Source organism: Lepisma saccharinum, chromosome 14 (genome assembly GCF_977018435.1).
Source record: "Lepisma saccharinum chromosome 14, izLepSacc3.1, whole genome shotgun sequence".
Classification (NCBI taxonomy): Eukaryota; Metazoa; Arthropoda; class Insecta; order Zygentoma; family Lepismatidae; genus Lepisma; species Lepisma saccharinum.
The window spans coordinates 44,906,028-44,927,763 of record NC_139242.1 but is presented as its reverse complement, the minus strand read 5'-3'; the positions used below and the strand labels follow the sequence as shown (position 1 = coordinate 44,927,763).

Here is a 21,736-nt window from a genome sequence, read left to right as displayed (position 1 = left end):
ATAAACATAACGTGAGAGAGTGCCAAGGTTCATTAAAATATATTGCATTTTATCAGATATATTAATTACAGGTAGAAATAGACAAAACTTGCCAGAGTCATGCCACTTTTCTGTTCGTACACTCCAGTCATATACAGATGTGTGCTGTGCCAGCAATCAGATAAAACAATGTCACTGGTAACTGTTCTCATACTAGAGCTTCGCTGTTATGTTCCATCAGTTCGAGCCAAAATAGGGAAGAGAAAGGAACTGAATTTAGACTTGAAAGAGGCAATAGTAAATTTAAAAGTGTTTTCCATGCAGAAATAGGCCAGTTAGTGAGCAGAATGCACTCCACAGTACAGTATATCATTAACAAATTTTGATACAATGGTTCAACACAAAATGTGCAACGAAAGTCAAGAGGAAAGGAAACTAAATTCCAGAGAAGAACGTACTTCACGATATTAGACACTACCGTTGATGAGTGTGCCAAAACTACGTCCAGTAATTGAAGAAGCAACGGTGAAACAAATGTGTAACAAGAACATTCCAGCAGGTTTTGTGTAAATATGGAGTCCATGGAGGAATAGCACAAAAAAGGCCATTCCTCTGCAGAAAAAATGCCCAGTTCCTTTTGTTTTATTGCAATTTCATGCTACAATTGCATTTTTTTACATGACTCTATTTCGATTTACTTCTGTTGACACATACTGTGGAGTTTTAACGATTACTTAAGATTTTGTTCAATATATGCTTTCGTGGTTAGGTTAGACAGTCAGGTTTGGTTCTCTTGGTGTTAAAATAAAGTTCCTAAATGCATTCTACTAAGGCTCCATTTGACTTCTACATTAATTGCTACTAGTCTACGATACTTACTGTCGCTTGTCAATGGAAAATACATTGTCCATGGGTAGCGTTCATGCTTGCGTAAAGTAATTTTAAATTTATTCTTTATCAACATAGATAACTTTCTTTCAAATCCAAACAGTGCTCATTACTTTAAGGAAGGTTCTAATTTCGTGTGACAATTTCCAAAATTCTACGATAATTAGTCTTTCTGCTAGGAGAATTTGAAAAAAAGAAATCATAAAACAATCGGAACCGGTACCGAAAAAAGCAAGCAAAAGAAAACATATTGACAGTCAGATTTGCTAAAGAGCATTTACATAAGGATCAGGAGTTTTGTGACGTGATCTGGTCAGATGAAACCAAAATAAAGCTGCATAGATCAGACTCTATGACTAGTGTGTGGAGGAAGGCAAATATGCAGGACAATGTTGCCAATACAACATCTATGGTAAAACATGGTGGATGTTCCATTATGATCTGGTGCTGTATGCCGATTAAAGCAGTTGAAAAAAGGCAACTCATTGATGAAATCTTGGGCAAACATGTCTATAATAATATCCTGAAGAATAACGTGAAGCCAAGTGCAGAGACTGGTTGATTTGGAATGTAAAGGAACTGTTTAAAACACCAGCTCCCAAGTCCAGATCTGAATCCAATTGAGAATTTTTGGCCACTTTTGAAGAAGTCCATAAACATGAGTGCAAATCAGTGGGAGAGAATCAGCCAAAACATCTGAAAGACTTGGGTCGCTTCTATGAACAGAAGATGCCAAGCTGTTATTAAGGCCAAGGGTTATACATCTGGCTATTAAACTGTCTCATATTTTAACATTTTATCTTTGTTTTTCTGTTTTCATTGCAAGTGTACCAACAGAAATGTGACATCAAAGTAGCATGTTTGTGCTAAAATATGTTTTTCATTATTAATAAGTGTGTGGGGGAACAAACCCATTGTATATAAATCACCATATGCATTACAACTGCACATAGGGAGAATACCTAATATACTAAGGCTTATTGTAATTTTTGCTTTTTTTTACTTCTCACAAGTCAACTGTCCGAACAACATTGTGAGTAACTGTATATACCATAATTCAAGCTCATATATTCATGTGAGCTAAGCAGGGCCGGACTGGGACACCAGGCAAAATCCTAGTGTGCCCTCTTGTCTTGGTGCCCTTCCGAAAGCACAAATTCTGTGCCTTTGTTTTCTACTGCTCACAATTTGTCACAGATATAACAGTGGTGAATAAACCTTTTCTTTTGTTCCCTCCTGAACTTGCACAGCCGCGACCCTGTAACTGACAGGGACTCAACCCTTGGGGGAGGGGAGGGGTCTTATTATTAAGACCACTTTCTGCACAGAAAAGGTGATTGGGACTGGGTCTTTGGTTTAAAGTGGGATCCGAACCATTATGTGCCTCCACCTGGTGCATGGCTATGAGTTGGATTAATTGAAATTATTTTTTATTTTTCTATATTTCACTGCTTGTTTTAATATTAACAACAGCACAAGAATTTTCCATAAGCAGTGTGGCATTTGAGAAAGATGAACTGTAGGAGAATTCCCACATACTTCTTTCGAAGCAGTGGGGTATTATATAAATTACTGAATGTATAATAGGCCAATAGCATCCTCAAGGGCCAAAGTTTTACAATCAAGGGGGGGATGCAGTAATGAGAGGAAGGAATCCCCTGAATGCAAATCCCACCTTGCTCATAAGTCACAGAAAAGCTTTATTTTCTTTTTACTGAATTAAAAAACTTACGGAAATGATTACAGAACAGATCCACACATGGCAGGCCCATACCAAGGGGAGGATTTGAGAGCAACAATAGATTCGAGTGCTTCAACGAATTCATTCTCAAAAATCTAAAAGTTTGTACTATTATGTAGTAGTAAAACATGATGAATAAGGGAAGAAGGAGCCAGAACTCCCACCAAAAAAAAAAACGAAGGAAATTTTAAGAATACAGGAAAACTAGAGGGAGATGAAAGCATTGGAACAACTGATTAACAAGTTTTGTGGAACTATATTCAACTGCATTATGGATGTAATTGTTCAAAGAATAGAAAGTTATATTTGGAGTTTTATTGCATTGATGGGTGTATATGTGTGTGTTTGTGTGGGTGTGTAATGCAGCAACATAAGAGGCAGCATAACCGACAAATATAGCATGTGATAGTGTTAATAATAAGAAATTTGCCAGAGAACGAAGCAGGATAGTTTTCAATTAATAGAAAATAATGCACCCCCTGAGAGGCGAAACCACATATTTTTGTTAGCGGGGGCCAAGTACCAGGACAAACATAATAATAATAACGGCATTATTATTAGTAGTAATAGTAGTATGAAAGACTTTATTGTCCTCGTAAATCACTCAGAAAGGGGGTAGAAGTCAGTGCTAAAGCATTTCTGTTGGAACAAACGACTTGAAATATTTTTTCAACACGTTCAATTTCACATTAGCTAATAATGGAACAGATGCATACGAATTGTATTTCTGAAAGACAGAAAATGAATGACAAATAAAGGGTGTTCAGAAAGTTACTATGCAGTGCAATACACAAGTAATGTCTAGTACTGCATAGCAGGCGCGGCTCGTGCATTATTTACCCGGGGGTTCACTGAAGTGATGTGACATATATTCACTTTCCGCAAAATATACTTCCTTCGCCCAACAAAAGGATGGGGGAGGGTTTAAAAGCTTTGTCAAGAATTCTTTTTATCTGGGAGTATAAGGTTTTGTTGTAGGGGTGTGCGAATAAATTTAGGGCTGAAACTACAATAAATTGTGCCTTTATGAAAAAAGTTGAGTTTTGTTGGAATATCATGGACGTCCTCAAGTAGGGGCAAGTAATATATTTTTTCCCCACGAGGAGCAAAAAACACTCCTTCAGTCTGAAGTTACTGCAACGCTTTTATAATAATTACAAAAAATTACTGTGACTGAAATTAAATTATATGCGTGTAATATATAATTTTTGGTTTACATTCAATTTCCATGGGGGGGCGGCCCCCTTTTCCCCTTCCGGACGTCCATGCTGACTAATCAGAACTGGTCCTACATTTGTTAAAGGGAAATGGCAACTAATGGCATGCGCATACTAGAAATCGAACCTGAGACCCTTTCATTTATACGCGACAGGTTTGTTCAAATTTGGGGCTGGTCGACCAGCACACGCTTTTTTTCAGTGGACAAGGAAGTTTGTTTACGTTAATTATGTGCATTTCTATCGGTCATTTCTTACCTGCGCGGACAGCAACGCCTACACTGCATCAAATGACATAACCTAGGTAAAGTCCATCCCTCGTTTCACTCGCAGCATCACTTAATACTTTCCAACAAGTATCCAAGCACTTCAAAAACTAAAAAACTTGAGACTTTGACACCGAGCGACAGCGAGTCACGTCTTCGCGCCATTCTTTCTCTTTCGCGAACCCGAAGTGTTTCCACCTTTAAGGAAAAACCTCTGAATGCATGCACAAGGTATTTTGGTAATGTATCTCCTTTATTTTAATTCATCGCATCTAATTCCAGCTTCTATTTGTTTCCACTCATCCATCTCTGACACAATCTTGCATTTATTCCAAGAAGTTCGGTGCAAAAATGATACAAGAGAAGATTGAATATGTAATGTGTGCGCTTCAAACTTGAACCGCACACAGCAACACTGGAAGGGAGGAAGCAGCAAGAAAGGAGCCTTGTCCCGCGGCTTCTGCGAGAGAACGAACTGCGCATGACCGTTGGGTAGAGACATAGGTTCTGGAATCTCATCTCCCATGTATTTTGTCCTATACCCTCCTCGCGCTTCTGCTCCCGCACGAAGCTTTCACAATGGCACGAGCTGTCCTGTGGGGGTTCAACTGAGGGTCTGTATCAGGGCGGCCGATTCGCGGTTTCTTCTTCTCAGCAAGAGAGTTCGCCGTGTTACGGGCACAAATACATGACTTATTGTGTAGAATTTTTAGCGAAATAATGTGAAAATTTAAAGACATTGTTTATTGTTCATTCTCGAGGTGATTATCGTATATTACTGGGGGTTCACTGATCCTGTGCGCTATAGGGCCAACCGCGCCTGCTGCATAGTTACTTAATGAACACCCTGTATAATTATAGAAAAAATAATATAAATTGTCTCTGAAATGTGCATGCTCCTTTACCTCCAAACAATTGTTCTTGCATCTTAGAGAGAACTGTTTAGCAGCAATAGTCTGAAGTACTTACTTCTCTCTGGTAATTTGCTATGCATTAGAGAAAACAAATTTCAAGAGGAGCGAGAAAGAAAATTCTTAGATCCAAAATTTTGCATCCTCGGCAAAAACCCCGGCCAGGGATCGAACCCGGGACCTTGAGCATGGTAGTCAGATGCGTTACCGACTGAGCCACCGTGGCCACCTTTTAAATTTCTAGGTAAACGTATAATAATATAAGGGCATGCATGTCTGGATTAAGGGGTGTCAAGGCCTTAGAAAATGAGTGTCAACCTAAAAGTAAATATTTCACACATGTAATTTGATTTCAGTCATAGTAATTTTATTATAATGGGATGCAGGAATGCGATAATTTCAAATTCAAGTGGTGTTTTTTGAGGGGCACACTGTTATCGTGGTTATATGACCAAGGAAAAATACCTTGCTTGTCACTCCGTGGAAAATATCTGCAGACATCCATGGTTAGGAGGAGGGGGGCATTACCCCCACCCCATGCACACGCCTATGCCTCAAATATGCGGACAGTCAATGGATGAAGATTGACAGTAATGACGAATTAGCAGTGGCGTGCATACAAGGCAAGCTACCGAAGCACTGCTTAGGCATGCAATTTGAATTTTGCATAATTCCCAGGATACTTAGACACCCCGAAAGTGTCGAGAAATTTTTGTGGAGCCCGTGAAAGACTAAAATGCCGCAAAGCATTGGCATGCGGTGTTTTTATCAAGGCAAGCCTGCCCCTTGATGTACTATTGTTTATTTAAAAATTATACAGGGTTAGTCAAAAGTATCGGGACAGGCCAGTAATAACGAGATGCGTGGACGGAGCAAAATCACATGTTGCAAGTGGGTATTGGTGCGGAAACTGCATTGAATAGGGGTGTGGCCATCATGGCAGCCATCTTGGATTCCGCCATATTGGATATCACACAATATTTTCAAATGGAAAGGGGTATGTATGACACATCAATTTAGGCTAGAATTGTCTCACCAACGACAATCCGAACTCATTTTTGACCTATCGCCATTCCTGGAAGAGACAGGGTGTGCTACGTTTGACTGCAAAAAATTAGATTTGTCTGAGAGAGACGTTTGGACGGAGGACAATCACATGTTGCAAATTAATATTGGTGTGGAAACTGCAATGAATGGGGGTGTGGTCATCATGGCAGCCATCTTGGATTCCGCCATATTGGATATCACACAATATTTTCAAATGGAAAGGGGTATGTATGACACATCAATTTAGGCTAGAATCGTCCCACAAACGACAATCCGAACTCAGTTTGGACCTATCGCCATTCGTGGAAGAGATAGGGTGTGCTACGTTTGACTGCAAAAAAATGAGATTGGTCTGAAATTATTGTTTACTGTATTCCTGTCGGTAACTGTACACTGGAAATTACGGAGAGCATGAACAAGAAAACATGACATTGAGTTACAGAATGCATCAAAGCAAGTGCTCAAACTGCTTCCCGTCGACTGTCGGACAATATGCCAACCGATCGTAAAAACTGCAAAGTGCACGTTGCAGCATATCCCGAGAAAGTCCTCTTGTTTCGTCCACAATGCGATTCCGTAGATCATTCAGGGAGTGTGGTTTGGTGCGATACACTTTGCCCCCATAGAAAGTAATCCAGTGGTGATAGATCTGGAAATCGGTTTTCCTCAGTTCCCCCAGCCGAATGCCGGGATGGAACCTTACATCGAGGCCGTGACTTCTACTTCTCTTCGTTTCTTCCATTTCTGCCTCTAGTCCTTTCCCCGGCTTGTTATGATAGTATGTTGAAAGCAACATAATATTGCAAATAACCGAATAATGCCAGTCTAAACAATCCTTCTTTACAACAGCGTAACATACTCTTTTGTAGCTAACAATCCTATTCGACAAATTAAGAGCATCAGGTACGTGTTTGTTTTATTTTCCCTTCCACAGACAGCAATAACAGTGTTCCTCTGGATATGGACTCTACCTGCAAACATCCCTTGTAGATTATAGTCAACTTCCTCGAAGGTCAGTTGCATTTGTTATCGTCCTTGCGAACGTTCTGCATGTCGCTCATGTTGGTGAGTGTTGTGCCAAAGGAAGGAGATTTGTGTCTGTGTCAGTGGTCAAAATGGAGCTCAGTGAACGAAAACGTATTACGTTATTAATGATGCGTGGCTATGGAGATCGCAAGCGATCGTATACCGAGGTGCGACAGTTATTTAATGCTACATTCCCTGAACGTAACCCAATTTCAAAGTCAACCGTCGAAAGAACCATTCGACGTTTTGCAGCAAGTGGAAGTGTTAAGGACCGTGTGCGATTAGGAAGGTCGAAATCGTGTAGCAACGAGACAGTTTCTTTAGATGTGTTAGTCTTTTGTGGAAAATCCGCATACATCGACAACCAGCGTTGCCAACAAGCTGAACATTTCCCAGAGGTCAGTGCAAGGAATTTTAGTGCGCAGTAAGTTTAAACCCTACAAAGTGAGTTTAGTGCACGAACTGACGGAAGATGATTTTGATCGCCGTATTGAATTTTGCGAAGTAATGATGCGAAATGTAGATAACGATAGTATTCACCTCAATGACATTGTATTCTCTGATGAAGCGACATTTATGTTAAACGGGCAGGTGAACAGACATAACTGTCACTATTGGAGTGATGAAAACCCGCATTGGATGATGGAACATCATACGCAGTATCCACTGAATGTTTGGATAGGAATGATGGGAGGCATCATTCTTGGCCCTTTCTTCATTGACGGCAATCTGACAGGTGAGAAGTATTTGACAATGCTTGGTGAACAGATTGTCCCTGCCATCCAAGTGTCCACACAGGACTTTAATCGTGTTTGGTTCCAATAGAACGGAGCGCCGCCACACTATGGACGGGTTGTTTGACAATACTTACATGAAACCTTTCCACAACGATGGATTGGAAGACGAGGTGTGATTGAATGGCCTGCAAGATCTCCCGATCTATCACCACTGGATTACTTTCTATGGGGGAACATGATGGACAAAGTGTATCGCACCAAACCACACTCCCTGAATGATCTACGGAATCGCATTGTGGACGAAACAAGAGGACTTTCTCGGGATATGCTGCAACGTGCACTTTGCAGTTTTTACGATAGGTTGGCATATTGTCAGACAGTCGACGGGAAGCAGTTTGAGCACTTGCTTTGATGCATTCTGTAACTCAATGTCATGTTTTCTTGTTCATGCTCTCTGTAATTTCCAGTGTACAGTTACCGACAGGAATACAGTAAACAATAATTTCAGACCAATCTCATTTTTTTGCAGTCAAACGTAGCACACCCTATCTCTTCCACGAATGGCGATAGGTCCAAACTGAGTTCGGATTGTCGTTTGTGGGACGATTCTAGCCTAAATTGATGTGTCATACATACCCCTTTCCATTTGAAAATATTGTGTGATATCCAGTATGGCGGAATCCAAGATGGCTGCCATGATGACCACACCCCCATTCATTGCAGTTTCCACACCAATATTAATTTGCAACATGTGATTGTCCTCCGTCCAAACGTCTCTCTCAGACAAATCTAATTTTTTGCAGTCAAACGTAGCACACCCTGTCTCTTCCAGGAATGGCGATAGGTCAAAAATGAGTTCGGATTGTCGTTGGTGAGACAATTCTAGCCTAAATTGATGTGTCATACATACCCCTTTCCATTTGAAAATATTGTGTGATATCCAATATGGCGGAATCCAAGATGGCTGCCATGATGGCCACACCCCTATTCAATGCAGTTTCCGCACCAATACCCACTTGCAACATGTGATTTTGCTCCGTCCACGCATCTCGTTATTACAGGCCTGTCCCGATACTTTTGACTAACCCTGTATATTCAGTGCTTTGGCTATCTAAATGGTCACTGCACGCTACTGAGAATTACTGAACATGGAATGAAATTTTGAAGATATGGACCAGGTAGAAGTTATGACTGAAGGTGAGAGGAAGTGGGTAAGTAAAAGTTGCAACAGCTCCGTCAAGTGTACATTTGTTGTACAGTGTGTATTCCTTGCAATGCACTGAATTGTATAACATTATTAAAAATCTCCTTACAATTCCACTTGAGCTGCAGAAGATTTTTTCCAAATTAAAGATAATAAAAACAAGACTACGTAATAGCCTATCCAGTGATAATCTTGAAGCACTCTTCCTCATGCAGTGTGAAAGAGATATTTTCATTGCAATCGATAATGACAATATTGAATTTTAAGGGGGAAGATGATACCAGAAAATAACTTTTTATATGATGATGCACGTTACAAATTAGTACAGTACATTCATGCATCACAATATAACAAAAGTTTGCTGAATTTTTACTCATATTTTTAAGAATTTGAAAATATATTTGTATTTTATTAGGTAAAACAGCTTGACACTTGTTCATTTGTTATTTGTGTTAGTAACAAAAAATCTCTTTAATTTCTTGTCTACTTTTAATAGACCCTGTGTGAAAAAGGGTATGTGCTAATTCAGCCTCTATTGTAATGATAAGCCAATTCAATCAACGATTTCTTTGGGGTGCCCCCTTAAGGAAAATTGCCATGGAGCTAAGTACCTTTGTAATTGAGAGACATACACAGATTTATTTATATATATATATGTGTGTGTGTGTGTGTGTGTAGATATATTAGTTTCTAGAGATTTATTTCTTTTCTTTTTCAGAATTGCCATTTATTAGTCGGTGATCATGAGCTATCCAGGATATCCTTCTCAGGTAATATAATTCATATTTACAGTTAATTTGTAGCATTACAGGGTTCATCTTTCTTTGTAACTGTACCACAGGATTTTGATAATAGACAGAATTCGATGTATTATGTATACTGGCATGCCCAAGGGGGGGGGGTGGTGGGTGTTATAAACCCCTCTTTGGCACAGTATTTCTAAAAAAAAAAAAAAAAGGAACTTCAAAGGTAGAAAAAGATGTCGAAATGAGGGATGACTAGCAGAAAAAGTGTACATAACCCCTCCCTTTCAAAAATCGTGGGCACACCACTGATTACGTAATATAAAATTAGTTCCTCCATGCAGAAAAAACAAACTATGGAGATATTAGATCCCAAAGTATGGCCCCCATAAGTAAAAACCTGCCATCTCTGAGTACTTTCGCCACTTTTTATTAGTAAAAGCTGTTTGTATACACACTCAAATAGTGAAAGAACATTTGCAAGAGATAATATCATCAAACTTAGCAGTCTTAACCTAACGACTTAAAATTATAATCACCAATAAATGTAATACTCATTACCATAACTGACCTAGTGTACTCCATTTTCTTTTGATCGACAGATTTCACTGTTTTGTGTAATATAGAATTGGTTCCAGCATGCAAAAAACAAATAATGGGGATAATTGGTTGCAAAGTATGCCCCATGTAAGTAAAAACTTGTGCCACTTTTTATTAATAAAAACAGTTTGTATGCACATTGAAATTGCTCTTCGCTCCAAACCTATGATGTAAAATTATAGCTGCTGTTGTGGAATGTTGCGTTGAGTGCAAAGCCTTCAGGCTATTCTGCTCATGGTAAGGTAACAGATGTACTTTACTTCACAATAACACATTTCTATGAGCTAAAACAACAGAAAACATTCATAAACTATGCAAAATATTTCACTTTCTCGAGGGTACAGAGGGTCAAGGGTACCACCAAAATTTCACTTCTATCTTGGTTTCGTAATTTTTCAGTCCCTCATGTCGGATTTACTATATTTCATAATACATTTACAACCTTAGTGACAATGAAGTTCGACCAGTTACAAATATAGGAGTGTGTTGTGAAACAAGGAGAACACATGCATATGCTGAACATATTTTATTCAGCAGGCTACATGGAACAAAGGAAAACATAAATTTCCGTTGCAACGCAGCAATGTATGGTGTCCACACAAAATAAAACATTTTCGTCCATCTACACGTGACATTGAAGTTCGACCACTGTTAGAGGGGATCCTGTTTACAATGGTGTGACGCCGCCCCGTCGGCGAATAACTGTGGCAATGCATCGGGGCATGCTGCGGACAAGTCGTTCAAGGTATTCCACATCGATGCGGTGCCATTCCTCCTGCAGGCAGGCGATAAGAGCAGCCACTGTCGTGGGTCCCCTCTGTTGCACACGTCGCTTAAGAACACACCACACATTCTCAATGGGCGAGAGGTCGGGACTCGATGGTGGCCATGGCAGAGTTCACACGTGATGGCGAGTCAACCATTCTCTTGTCAGCCGCACTGTATGAGGCTTGGCATTGTCGTGTTGAAAGATGAGACGCCACCTGTGGAACAGGTGCCTTCGCACTGTGGGAAGATGCCGCTCCAGTATGCGTGTATAGGCGTGTGCATTCACAATGTCCTCACAGACGTGTAGTGGGCCAACCCCAGATGCCGTCATGCATCCCCATACCATCACTGACGCAGGTTTCTGTACCCGACGTGCATAACATTTTGCTTCATTCTGTTCCTCCTTCCGACAAATGACTGTTTTCCATATTTTACCGTACACAACATTGAAAATGGATTCGTCCGTCCACAAAACCCTGTTCCACTGCCGAAATGTCCATCCCCGGTACATTCGTGCCCACCGTAGTCGATTGCCTTTGTTCAACATGGAAAGGAAGGGTTTACGTTTCACCTTGTACACTCGGTAACCGCATCGCAGTAGGTAACGGCGAATGGTTCTGGTTGACACTTCAATGTAAAAGCGTTCTCGAGTCCACAGTCGTAATTCGGCCACAGAAACATGATTGTTGGTCTGGATATAGTGCCTAAATATCCGTAGGTCACGCACGCTCAGCAGGCGTTTTCGACCGGGGGCCTTACCTGGCTCTGTAGTACCCGTATTTTGGTGGTGTTTGATGATGCAGTGGACGGTTGACTTGGGTAAGTTCAGTTGGTGCCCTATTTCCCGTTCACTGAGTCCATCCCGTTGCAACTCCACCACTCTTCTCCTCACGGTGTTGTCAATAGGTTTGCCCCTGGCCATGGTGATGATGCACTGCGGTTCCTCGGCTTATATACGGCGGACTCCCTTATCGTGTCCGTGACGTCATGCTTCCGTCGAATGCGCCACTATCTGGATTTTTCCGTATGGTTCTGGTGCCTGGTCGAAGTTCAATGTCACGCGTATAGTTCCCCGTTTTCGTTCTTTATGTGACATTGGGTGCAACATGCTGGGATCACGATTCTTGCCTGCTCACACGCCTCCTCTTACACACATGCGTCACTTCTGCGGGTCACCCATTCCACCGCCTATGCCTCTGTGCATTTAATCACGTATTCCTTTCTGGTCGAACTTCATTGTCACCAAGGTTGTACATCCTGTCTGCTGCTGCTGTGGCATGTCATATTGGGTGCTGCATTCAATCGCACGAAGCCTTCAAGACATACTTTTCTTCACAATAACACATGTTTATAAGCTAAAAACAACGGAAAAAGTTCATAAACAACATAATCTTCATAAACCATGCAAAATATTTCAGTAACAAAAGTTAATCACGTATCTAGTTCTTGAACTTGTTAATGGAATGTTAAGTGTGTTACCATTATTATTTTGTTTTGTAACCTGAAAAATTATTGCAATTTTTATTTCACAGTAACGCTTGTGAGACAGAAACATAGCCAGCTTCCTTCTTCAAGTACTTAACTATGTGCTACAAACTCCGGTCAAAAAATCAGTTTGGTATTCAAACACTAGGTTCTTTAATCCTTAAAGAACTTAAAGTGGTTTAAATGATCATTAGGATTGCTGTGTTTAGAATAATGTTTTTTGTTGATGGCATAAATTATCCTTGATAAAAGATAAGAATCCTTGGTTCCTCGTAGTTAAATTATGTTCTTTTGTATTTTGCAAACATAACTTCACAAATTCATGAGAAAAGATGCAGTTTGATAGAATTTACAAGAGTAGTTTATATATTGAGGTGGACTAAATATATAAATATTACAAATCCTGGTTTACAATTGTGATAAGCTGGATCGAATCTTTCAATAATTATTTTTTTGAATGTTAATGTATTAGAAACTCTTTGGAGGAAAAAAGTTGATTTAATCTTCAATTTTCTTTTTAAAGGTCCCAAATAACCAATGTCCATATCCTGGACCTGGTAATCAAATGCCCCAACCTTCATACCCTGTTCAGGGTAGTCAGCAAACTTATCCAATGTATCCAAATCCAAGTACTTCGCCTAGACCTTCAAACCCAAACATGAGCAGCCCATACCCACCATATCCAAACAGAAGCACATCCCCTCAACCTCCATATCCACTTGGTTCAAATCCTGGTACCTCCCCATATCCCAGTTATCCGATCGACCCGATACAGAACAATGCTAACATGTATCCTTTGTACCCACCTCCAGCAGGTTTTTCTGCATCTGCCCCTTATGCTCCTCCTGTTAATTCATATTCCCCTCAGTCATTCTCCCCATACCCACAGAGTTCACAGCAACCTACTGTTAATTCATACCCCCCTCAATCATTCTCCCCATACCCACCAAGTTCCCAGCAACCTCCTGTTAATTCATACCCACAGAGTTTACAGCAACCTCCTGGGGGATTGTATCCGGATATTAAACATAGCTCTGCTTCGTATAAGAATTCAGGAAGAGTGCACCAAACGGTTCACACCAAGGTGAGATTTCCACAGCATAAATCCATTTCCATCCAGTACATTCTTGCTTGTATTTCGCCCCCAAACTGCTTTGTAAACTGCCTGTCTGCTTTGGGGACCCATTAAACCTTTGTTGGTCCACTTTCAAGTCAGAGGGCTAAGGATATTTGGCAAAATAATGCATGTGTGATTTCAGAACATCCATTAAGAAGTGGTAAATGCAGGTTCGTTTGGCAGAGAGTAAGAAATCTTTTTCTGATATTAGTGTATGTAAAGTAGTATTTCGAGACTGATATACCTTGACAGTCGCAAGAAAACAATAGTATACTCCCCTTAAGAACAGAAAGTGAGGTACTTCATGTTTAAACAGTTGTGTAGAAATCTTTATATATTATGGATGCTCAAAGAGTGAAAACATTTGATGAGCAAACAAGGAACAAAAAAAAACCCAGAGAGAACAGAATTTAAAAGAACATCACTGTCACAATTTTTGTATTGTGTTTCTAAAGAACTACAACACATTCTAGCATATTGAAAATTGTCATTATGCAAAATGATTCAAATGTTCATATTGAGACATATTTTAACTTGCCGAAGGATTAGGTAAGGTTAACCATGTGGAAGTTCCGTGGCAGAGTGGTTAGCACAGCATGCTATCATGCCAGGGATTCCAGGTTTGAATTCCCATCTGGGCATGGTTGGTCTTTGTGAGTGTTCCTTCATCAGTTTCATTATACTCATCCTCACCTTCACGATTAGCCAAAAGTGGTGGAAAAGCAAAGTAAAATAAACCAAATCACTTCACCAAGATAAGACTTATCTGAACTAACCTTTGACAGGTTGGAACATGTCTTACATTGCATTGTGGTCATAGAGGGAAATGACCACAATGTGTTGTTGTGTTTTCTCAATGCCGCAATGCTATGTCTATGGTTCGACTAATAAAAAGAACCGAGGAACAAAATCTTATTCCCAGCAAATTCATATTTATGTGCTTTCTTGATGATGAATTTTGGAATCACATATTCATGGAGATTTGGATTGTAAATGCCTTACTTATCAAAAGTGATGGGATGGATTTGAATGTGAACCAACCCCATGTTGGTTAATAGTGTATTTGATTTGAGAATGTGAAACTTCGTTTATTTGAATGCTGGGTTCATGTTTTGTTGGTTCTGTCCTGGTTTGTTATCAGTCATTTAAAATAAGTACTATGTTTTTTGTTTTTTTTTGTTTTTTACGTGTGCAGTGAATGTAAAGAACTGTTTAAGTTCTGTTTAATATGGTTTTATGGATATAATTATGGTATGGCATCATGCAAACACTTGTAAATTACAGCATTTTGAAGTTACTCTGGATGGTGGTGTAAAACAGAAATATTACATAGCAACCAATATTTATAAAACCAGTTTATTCAACCTCACAGTTATTCTGCAAATTTTTTTTTTTATTTATAATAACAAGACTGTGTTAACACACATGGTTTGTTCCAGCAATGGCTGCTATATGGTTCAGATTTTACTACAGGGTGCATCTTGTGATTGATACTCGGACACTGTTGTGAAGACTTTTGTAAAGCAATCAAATTGTAGCATTTGTTTCCATTGTTTCAGGGCACCCCAACTGTTGTACCTGCTGTGCCTTTTAATGCAAATGGAGATGCAGAAATTCTGCGAAAAGCAATGAAAGGCTTTGGTACAGACGAGAAAGCTTTGATTGATGTGCTTGCCAACCGGACAAATGCACAAAGGCTTCAGATCGCCTCTGCTTTCAAGACTCTCTATGGAAAGGTATACCTCTATCTTTTGTAATTCCTTAACCTTTTGTTACTTACAAAGATGCAGTTAATTGTGTAGTATATTCCTGCCATGAATCGAGCACATCATTCACATTAACATTGCATCATAGACAGACCACGAATATGCATTTTTGTTTGTTTGTAGAGAAATATAACTTTTACATGTGATCCAGTGAGGTTTTAGTGTTGTAATAAAAAACAAAATCCTTTGTCAAATAAAAAAAATCCTTGAATGGTGAAAATACATAAAATGTTTTCCGAAATTTAGCAAAAAACATTAAAATTCCAACTTTCTTCATTGTGTAGTGCTTCTTTTTTTATTTATTAATTAATTACATTCAGACTTTTTTCCTTGTTATATTATAGACTTGTTACATACAAACGAGAAGCAATACATCCACCTTGGTGGCCAAATCAGTTGTGGTCTGCTCATGTTACCACGAATAGTTCCAGACATGGGTATTTTTTTTTTGTGAATATCCTTTCATCAATTTCATCTAATCATCATGATAAGCCTAAACAGGCATACAAGCATGTTCAATATGAAAAATTTGCATACACACACACACATAGGTTTGCAAATGCTTTTCCTTGTTGCCACATAAAAATACATTTGTAAAGAACAATTGAGGGTTCTTACCCAAAGATTGTGAGCAATATCTTTCTTTAATGATTTCCACTGTTTTACAACTGAATGTTAAGTTTCTTTAGAAATTTGTTTGATATACCTCTGTTCTATTGTTTTTCAAAAAAATTGAGCAAAAAGTGTTTTTGATATGTCGAAAAAAATTAGCAAATGTTATTGGGAAACATGCTGCAACTGTACATTACACTTAGAATATATTGGTAGTTGTAGTGCATATGATATGCAAAGGAGCAGAGTTATACAATTTAAAAGTTGAATTTCAAGTCCTTAGCACTCAACTGGGTTTTCCATAATATTATGTAACTACGTTGCAAGAACTTAAAGAACGCAGTTTATACTTCTTAATGTATTATTTGACTTTAAATATTTGTTACAAACACAGTTGGATTTTTAACCCAAGACATTACTTTAATAAAAGAAACAAACTTTGTACAAAACAAAAGCGAATCAAAATCAGTAACTTTTAAGAGATTCACATTGATACTTAGCTGCTCCCTGTTAATGCATGAGCATATGCATTACAGAAAATATATAAATATTTATTATTTGTGAGTGTAAAAGACAGTCATAATGCTAAAGATGTGAAATTTTGTAAGAATTTTAGGTGCAAGTCTTATACTTTGGACAATATTACATAAACAAAAATCAAGCAATAATGTACTTTTAATAATGTTTTAATTGTGCACAATATAGGCAAAGATGTTTCTTAATGGCACTTTATTACTCTGTATAATTTTACTTTGCAGGACCTGATAAAAGATATAAAGAGCGAAACAGGTGGAAGATTTGAAGATGCTCTGGTAGCACTTTTAACTCCGCTCCCCACTTTCTATGCCCAAGAACTGCATGATGCTATCAGTGGCTTAGGGACAAATGAAGACACACTGGTGGAAGTGATGTGCACATTGAACAATAATGAAATAAGAACTGTTTGTGCTACATATCATAATCGTAAGTATTGCCTAGTTCAGTGGTTTCCAAAGTGTGCACTGGGGTGCTGTGGCTGGCCACAAAATGTTTCAATATTTTCACTGAAATGACACATACTTGTTAGTCTACACGTAGTTTTAGTACTTTTTACATGTTTCTGAATTTGAAATTGTGTTTATTTTTTAACTTAAGGCAAGAAAAGTAACCACACTAACTGTGTGTTGCAAGTGTTAGATAGGCCTACATTCTGACTTGGGCACCATGGAAAAATCTTGAAACGCTAAGGGCACTGTGAAACGAAAAAGTTTGGCAACCATTGGCCATGTTATGTACATGTGAAGTGTTTGGATATTCTCTTTGCTGCACTAAAACTGAACCTAAGAATGTTGCATATTGTTCTGTGACTTTGTCTGAAGTCCTATTGTTCAGAGTAATGCGTTAGGGTCATTCCACAAAAAGTGGTCCTAATCCATGTAAATAACAAAATGAATGAATCTGAAAATTATTATTGTTTTTAATTGCATTAAAGTTTAAATGTTCGTGAATGCATATAATTTGCATATTTCACCAACAAGAATTATTTGCACCTTTAGCCTATATGCTTCACAGAAGTCAAATTGTGGTACATTTTTAAGTGTTACACATGTAGCACCTTTTCATGCATTCTGGCTATGTCATGATGCTCAAGTTTTTTCATTTCTTAGCACCCTGAAATACTTAATAATTGTACAATATCAGTTCAGTTCTGGAGGAAAATAGCCTGTTGCTTGGTTGGGACCAAGAAGGTAAAATAGATAAAGCAGGAACATAAAGTCAGTATTGTTCTGTAATACCGAATTTTGTTGAAATCACCCTCAAGAGTCAGGTCTTGTGTTCAAGTGGGGAATCCTGGTTTGATATTTAGGCGGGAACCCCAGAATTGTGTTTCTTTGGAAAGTAGTGGTGGGCTGCAGTGAAGAACAACAAATGATAGAAATATGAGATTTGTTGTGATAACTGTATCTTACCTAATGAAAACCCATTTAACAAACTCTAGTTCCTCAATTATAGAGATGGATGAGAAAGAAATGCTAATTTTTCCATATGGTTTAATTTCAGTGTACAAGCATTCACTGGAAAGGGATCTGCAAGGAGATACATCAGGGAGTTTCAGGAGATTGATGGTGTCACTGTGTACAGTGAGTATCTCTTCATATTTCCTTCACGAACTATGTGATAAAGCTAATTTCAGCATGTGTATATTAGTACTATTTTTATTGGGGTTATTTTAGGCAAATTTGCATTTTCCACTGATTTTTCCAGAGTTTTTCACTGTTTTTATTTGAAAATGTTCATTTTGTCAAAATTTCAGAGGGGGCTGTAGCCCCCTCAGAATCCCCTTTGTGTACGGCAGTGATTCTAGTAGATACACATTATAGAGTTGTGCATGGCTCAGGTTTAAAGGAGAGGTACCTTCCACGTAGGCACCCAAAAGTCAACCTCACTTCCACAGAGTACACCCTGGACTGAAGACTAACGAGGCTCTGGCGACTGCCACTATGGCCAGTATAATTTTGTGTGTGTTGTCCTGTTTTTTGTCCTTGTGTGTGCTGAGTGCCAGTTTACAGCCTCAGCTTTTAACAAAAGTCAGAAAATTTTAAGATTTTTAGTTATACAACGTTAGAGTTGTTATTTGTAATGGTAAGGGGCTGGCCCCTGTATAATGTGACGGGTGCAAAATAGCCTAAGTGCTGATGCACCCAAAATATTAAATTGAAATTCAAAAGGTTTAAAGGATATACTGGCTCCTTCAACCAAGTTTATATTGCTTTCAATATAATATGTGCATTATGCAAGCATAATCTGGATATTAATTTTTAAAGGGAAAAAATAACTTTTATGTAAGTTCCAATCAACTGGATGGTTTGAAAATCACAAAAGTGCTGTCTGAATCCTTCATTTTCTAAACACTCATGATCTAAATAACTATTTTGCTCTTAATTTGCAGGGAAACAGAGATGAAAACCCTATGATAAATCAAGCAGCAGCAACACAAGATGCACAAGCACTCTTAAAAGCAGGTTAGTATCATATGACTTGGTTATTTATGTTAAATAATGAATTAATTTGCTTACTTTGTTTTGTTGATCTTTCTGACATATTTGTTTTATGCACGATATTTGAGCAGTTTGTCACCGACCTCCATGGCAGAGTGGTTAGCATAGCATGTTATGATTGTAGGGGTCCCAGGTTCAAATCTTGGACTTTCATCTTATCATCACTCATCCTCATCAAAATGAGCCAGAAGTGACAGATAAGCGACACTAAATAACAAAAATCAATGAATTGACAGTTTGTCTTCAACATGTAAGTGATAGCAAGGACATTAAGTCTGGTGTTACAAAATTTATTATGTTAGCAAAAGTAACTAAACAAACCAGCAGGGCCATTACATTCAGGTTGGCAATCATTGTAAGAAAAAAATGCCAGAAGAGAAATATAGCACTTAATTACTTGGAACCGAAATTGAATAAATAATACATTTATTAAATCTATATTTCTATTTTATCATCATTACTATAGACTTAAAAATTATGCTCAAGATAATGCAATACAATAAGGGAATAAATAAGAAAAGGAAAACTAACCTAGAACAGACTTAACATCCTTGTCAACACTCGCGTGATGATGGAAACATTTACGTTAGCCCCCACCTTTTTGAAAATTCTGGCCACTCTACTGCACAAAAGACTCAAGGTAAAGGAGCTTTCACCTGGGCTTGTGGGCATGCATGTCTTGATAGATCAGACAGTGGGCTTATGCATGACACAATGTTTTTGGATAATTTTTGAGAGTTAATGGTTTAAGACTGTATCACAGAGTTTGAGTTCTAGCATATAGCTAGATGCTATGAATAATTCTTTTCATGGATATCAAAGCATTAATGGCAATTTGGATAACATGTGGAAATATACTGGATATTCTGTGAACATGTGATGGATATGCCTTGGAAATTTGTGCTGTCTGGGATATAAAAATCATTGTTACTTATTTCAGAGAGATTGTTGAGTATTCATGTGCTAACATTGAATGTATTTTTATTTACTTACTAGGTGAATTGAAGCTTGGAACAGACGAATCTACCTTCAATGCAATTTTGGCTTCCAGAAGTTACCCCCAACTTCGCCAGGTCTTCATGGAGTACGAAAGATTAACGGGACATCCTTTCGAAACTGCCATCAAGAGAGAGTTCTCAGGAAGCATAGAGGATGGACTGATGGCCATTGGTAAATACTTTGTGCTTTCTTTAAATTTCACAAAATGTAAGGGTAGCAGTTATCTCGTACTTTTGTTCAGGGCAAATTTTACTGTTGATAAAAAGTTATATTTCATTCTATTTTCTTCCAGTGAAATCTGTGAAAAATAAACCAGCATTCTTTGCCCAACGTCTTCACAATAGCATGGCTGGAGCTGGTACCAAGGACAAACCTCTCATCAGAATCGTGGCGACTCGCTGTGAAGTAGACATGATAGACATCAAGCAAGAATTCCAGAAGTTATATGGAAAGACACTGGAGAGTTTTATTTCTGTAAGTAACTAATAATTTAGGCCATATAATGAATCCATATATGATGTCTAGACATTGTTGAGAAGAAATTAACATGTGATAAAGAATGAACAAAATGATCTTCCAGCTCATGTATGCCCAAAATTGTTTATTCTCATACTTGAGTGAGAAAAGGAAGAATATGCTATCCATATAGACAAGCCTGCTGCTCCTCATGAGGACACTACTTCTGGCCAGAACATGGTTGAAACCAAAGTACACAATATAAAGTGTTGTCTTATCAACTTATAAAACATAAAATTTAATTGTGTTTAATGTAGCCCCATGGGTATAATTTGGTTGAAATAGCAGCCAAGAATAAGTAACTCACCAAACTATTCTTGTAATTGTGTGATGACCAGAATATTAATGTGTTATTTTAAAGGATTTGTTTTTCTTTGATGTTATGAAGCCATGTGCGGACAACTTCATTTTTATTGCACATAGTAAAAGAATACAGCTGATAACTTCTTTTTTATCACACAGATGAGAATAAATTTGTACCAAGCTTCCGACTCCTCCTTGGAGTCATTGACAGGGATCAATTTGGTAGTAGAGGAAACACCAACTTGATCCTCAATGATGACTCCCAAAGGGTTGAAACCAGGGTTGTTAAAGGTCCAGGAATGCATAATTTCTAATGGGTTCTATTGGGTTCCACTGCAAGAGCAGAACCTTGTCTCTCGCACAATTTAAATTTGGTCCAAGTTACATATTGTTTCATTGAAAAAAGGTTCCTGGACCATATTTTAATCAATCCTGAAAAAAGAATGTTGCTGGACCCTATTTAAATTGATGCAGGAATAAAGATTCCTAGACCGAAATGTTCTTTTCAACAAAGATAACAAGCAAGCGAACGAAAACAAGTCTCTGCGCAAGTAGTGAACGAAGGGAAGGAACACTCGTGAGAGAGAATGGGGCAACATGGAGAGGAGTAACGTGACTGCAGTCTTTGAGTTTCGCCCATTTCTACAGTTATGGGCGGCCTTGTTTCTTAGTTGCTCGAGACAGACATGCTCACAAGTGGATAATTGTTTTTTGGCAGGTTCGTAATGAGAAGCAGAATTGTTGTAGGTCCAGAAACCCATATATTCTATTGG

At 38.4% G+C, this 21,736-nt stretch overlaps 1 protein-coding gene across 4 annotated transcripts in view; it reads left to right on the top strand.

Moving 5' to 3' along the window:
- LOC145998835 (annexin B9-like) overlaps positions 1 to 21,736 on the top strand; it is a 49,014-nt gene that overhangs the window by 22,904 nt on the left and 4,374 nt on the right. For 2 of the 4 annotated variants that reach the window (XM_083135501.1, XM_083135500.1), the window contains exons 2-9: positions 9,735 to 9,786; positions 13,136 to 13,696; positions 15,289 to 15,465; positions 16,866 to 17,070; positions 18,148 to 18,227; positions 19,037 to 19,109; positions 20,142 to 20,315; positions 20,437 to 20,618. In XM_083135501.1, the coding sequence (XP_082991627.1) occupies positions 9,760 to 9,786; positions 13,136 to 13,696; positions 15,289 to 15,465; positions 16,866 to 17,070; positions 18,148 to 18,227; positions 19,037 to 19,109; positions 20,142 to 20,315; positions 20,437 to 20,618 (1,479 nt within the window). In that variant the 5' untranslated portion in view covers positions 9,735 to 9,759. The remainder of the gene's footprint in view (positions 1 to 9,734; positions 9,787 to 13,135; positions 13,697 to 15,288; positions 15,466 to 16,865; positions 17,071 to 18,147; positions 18,228 to 19,036; positions 19,110 to 20,141; positions 20,316 to 20,436; positions 20,619 to 21,736) is intronic. The other 2 variants (XM_083135503.1, XM_083135502.1) reach the window with 1 other exon arrangement.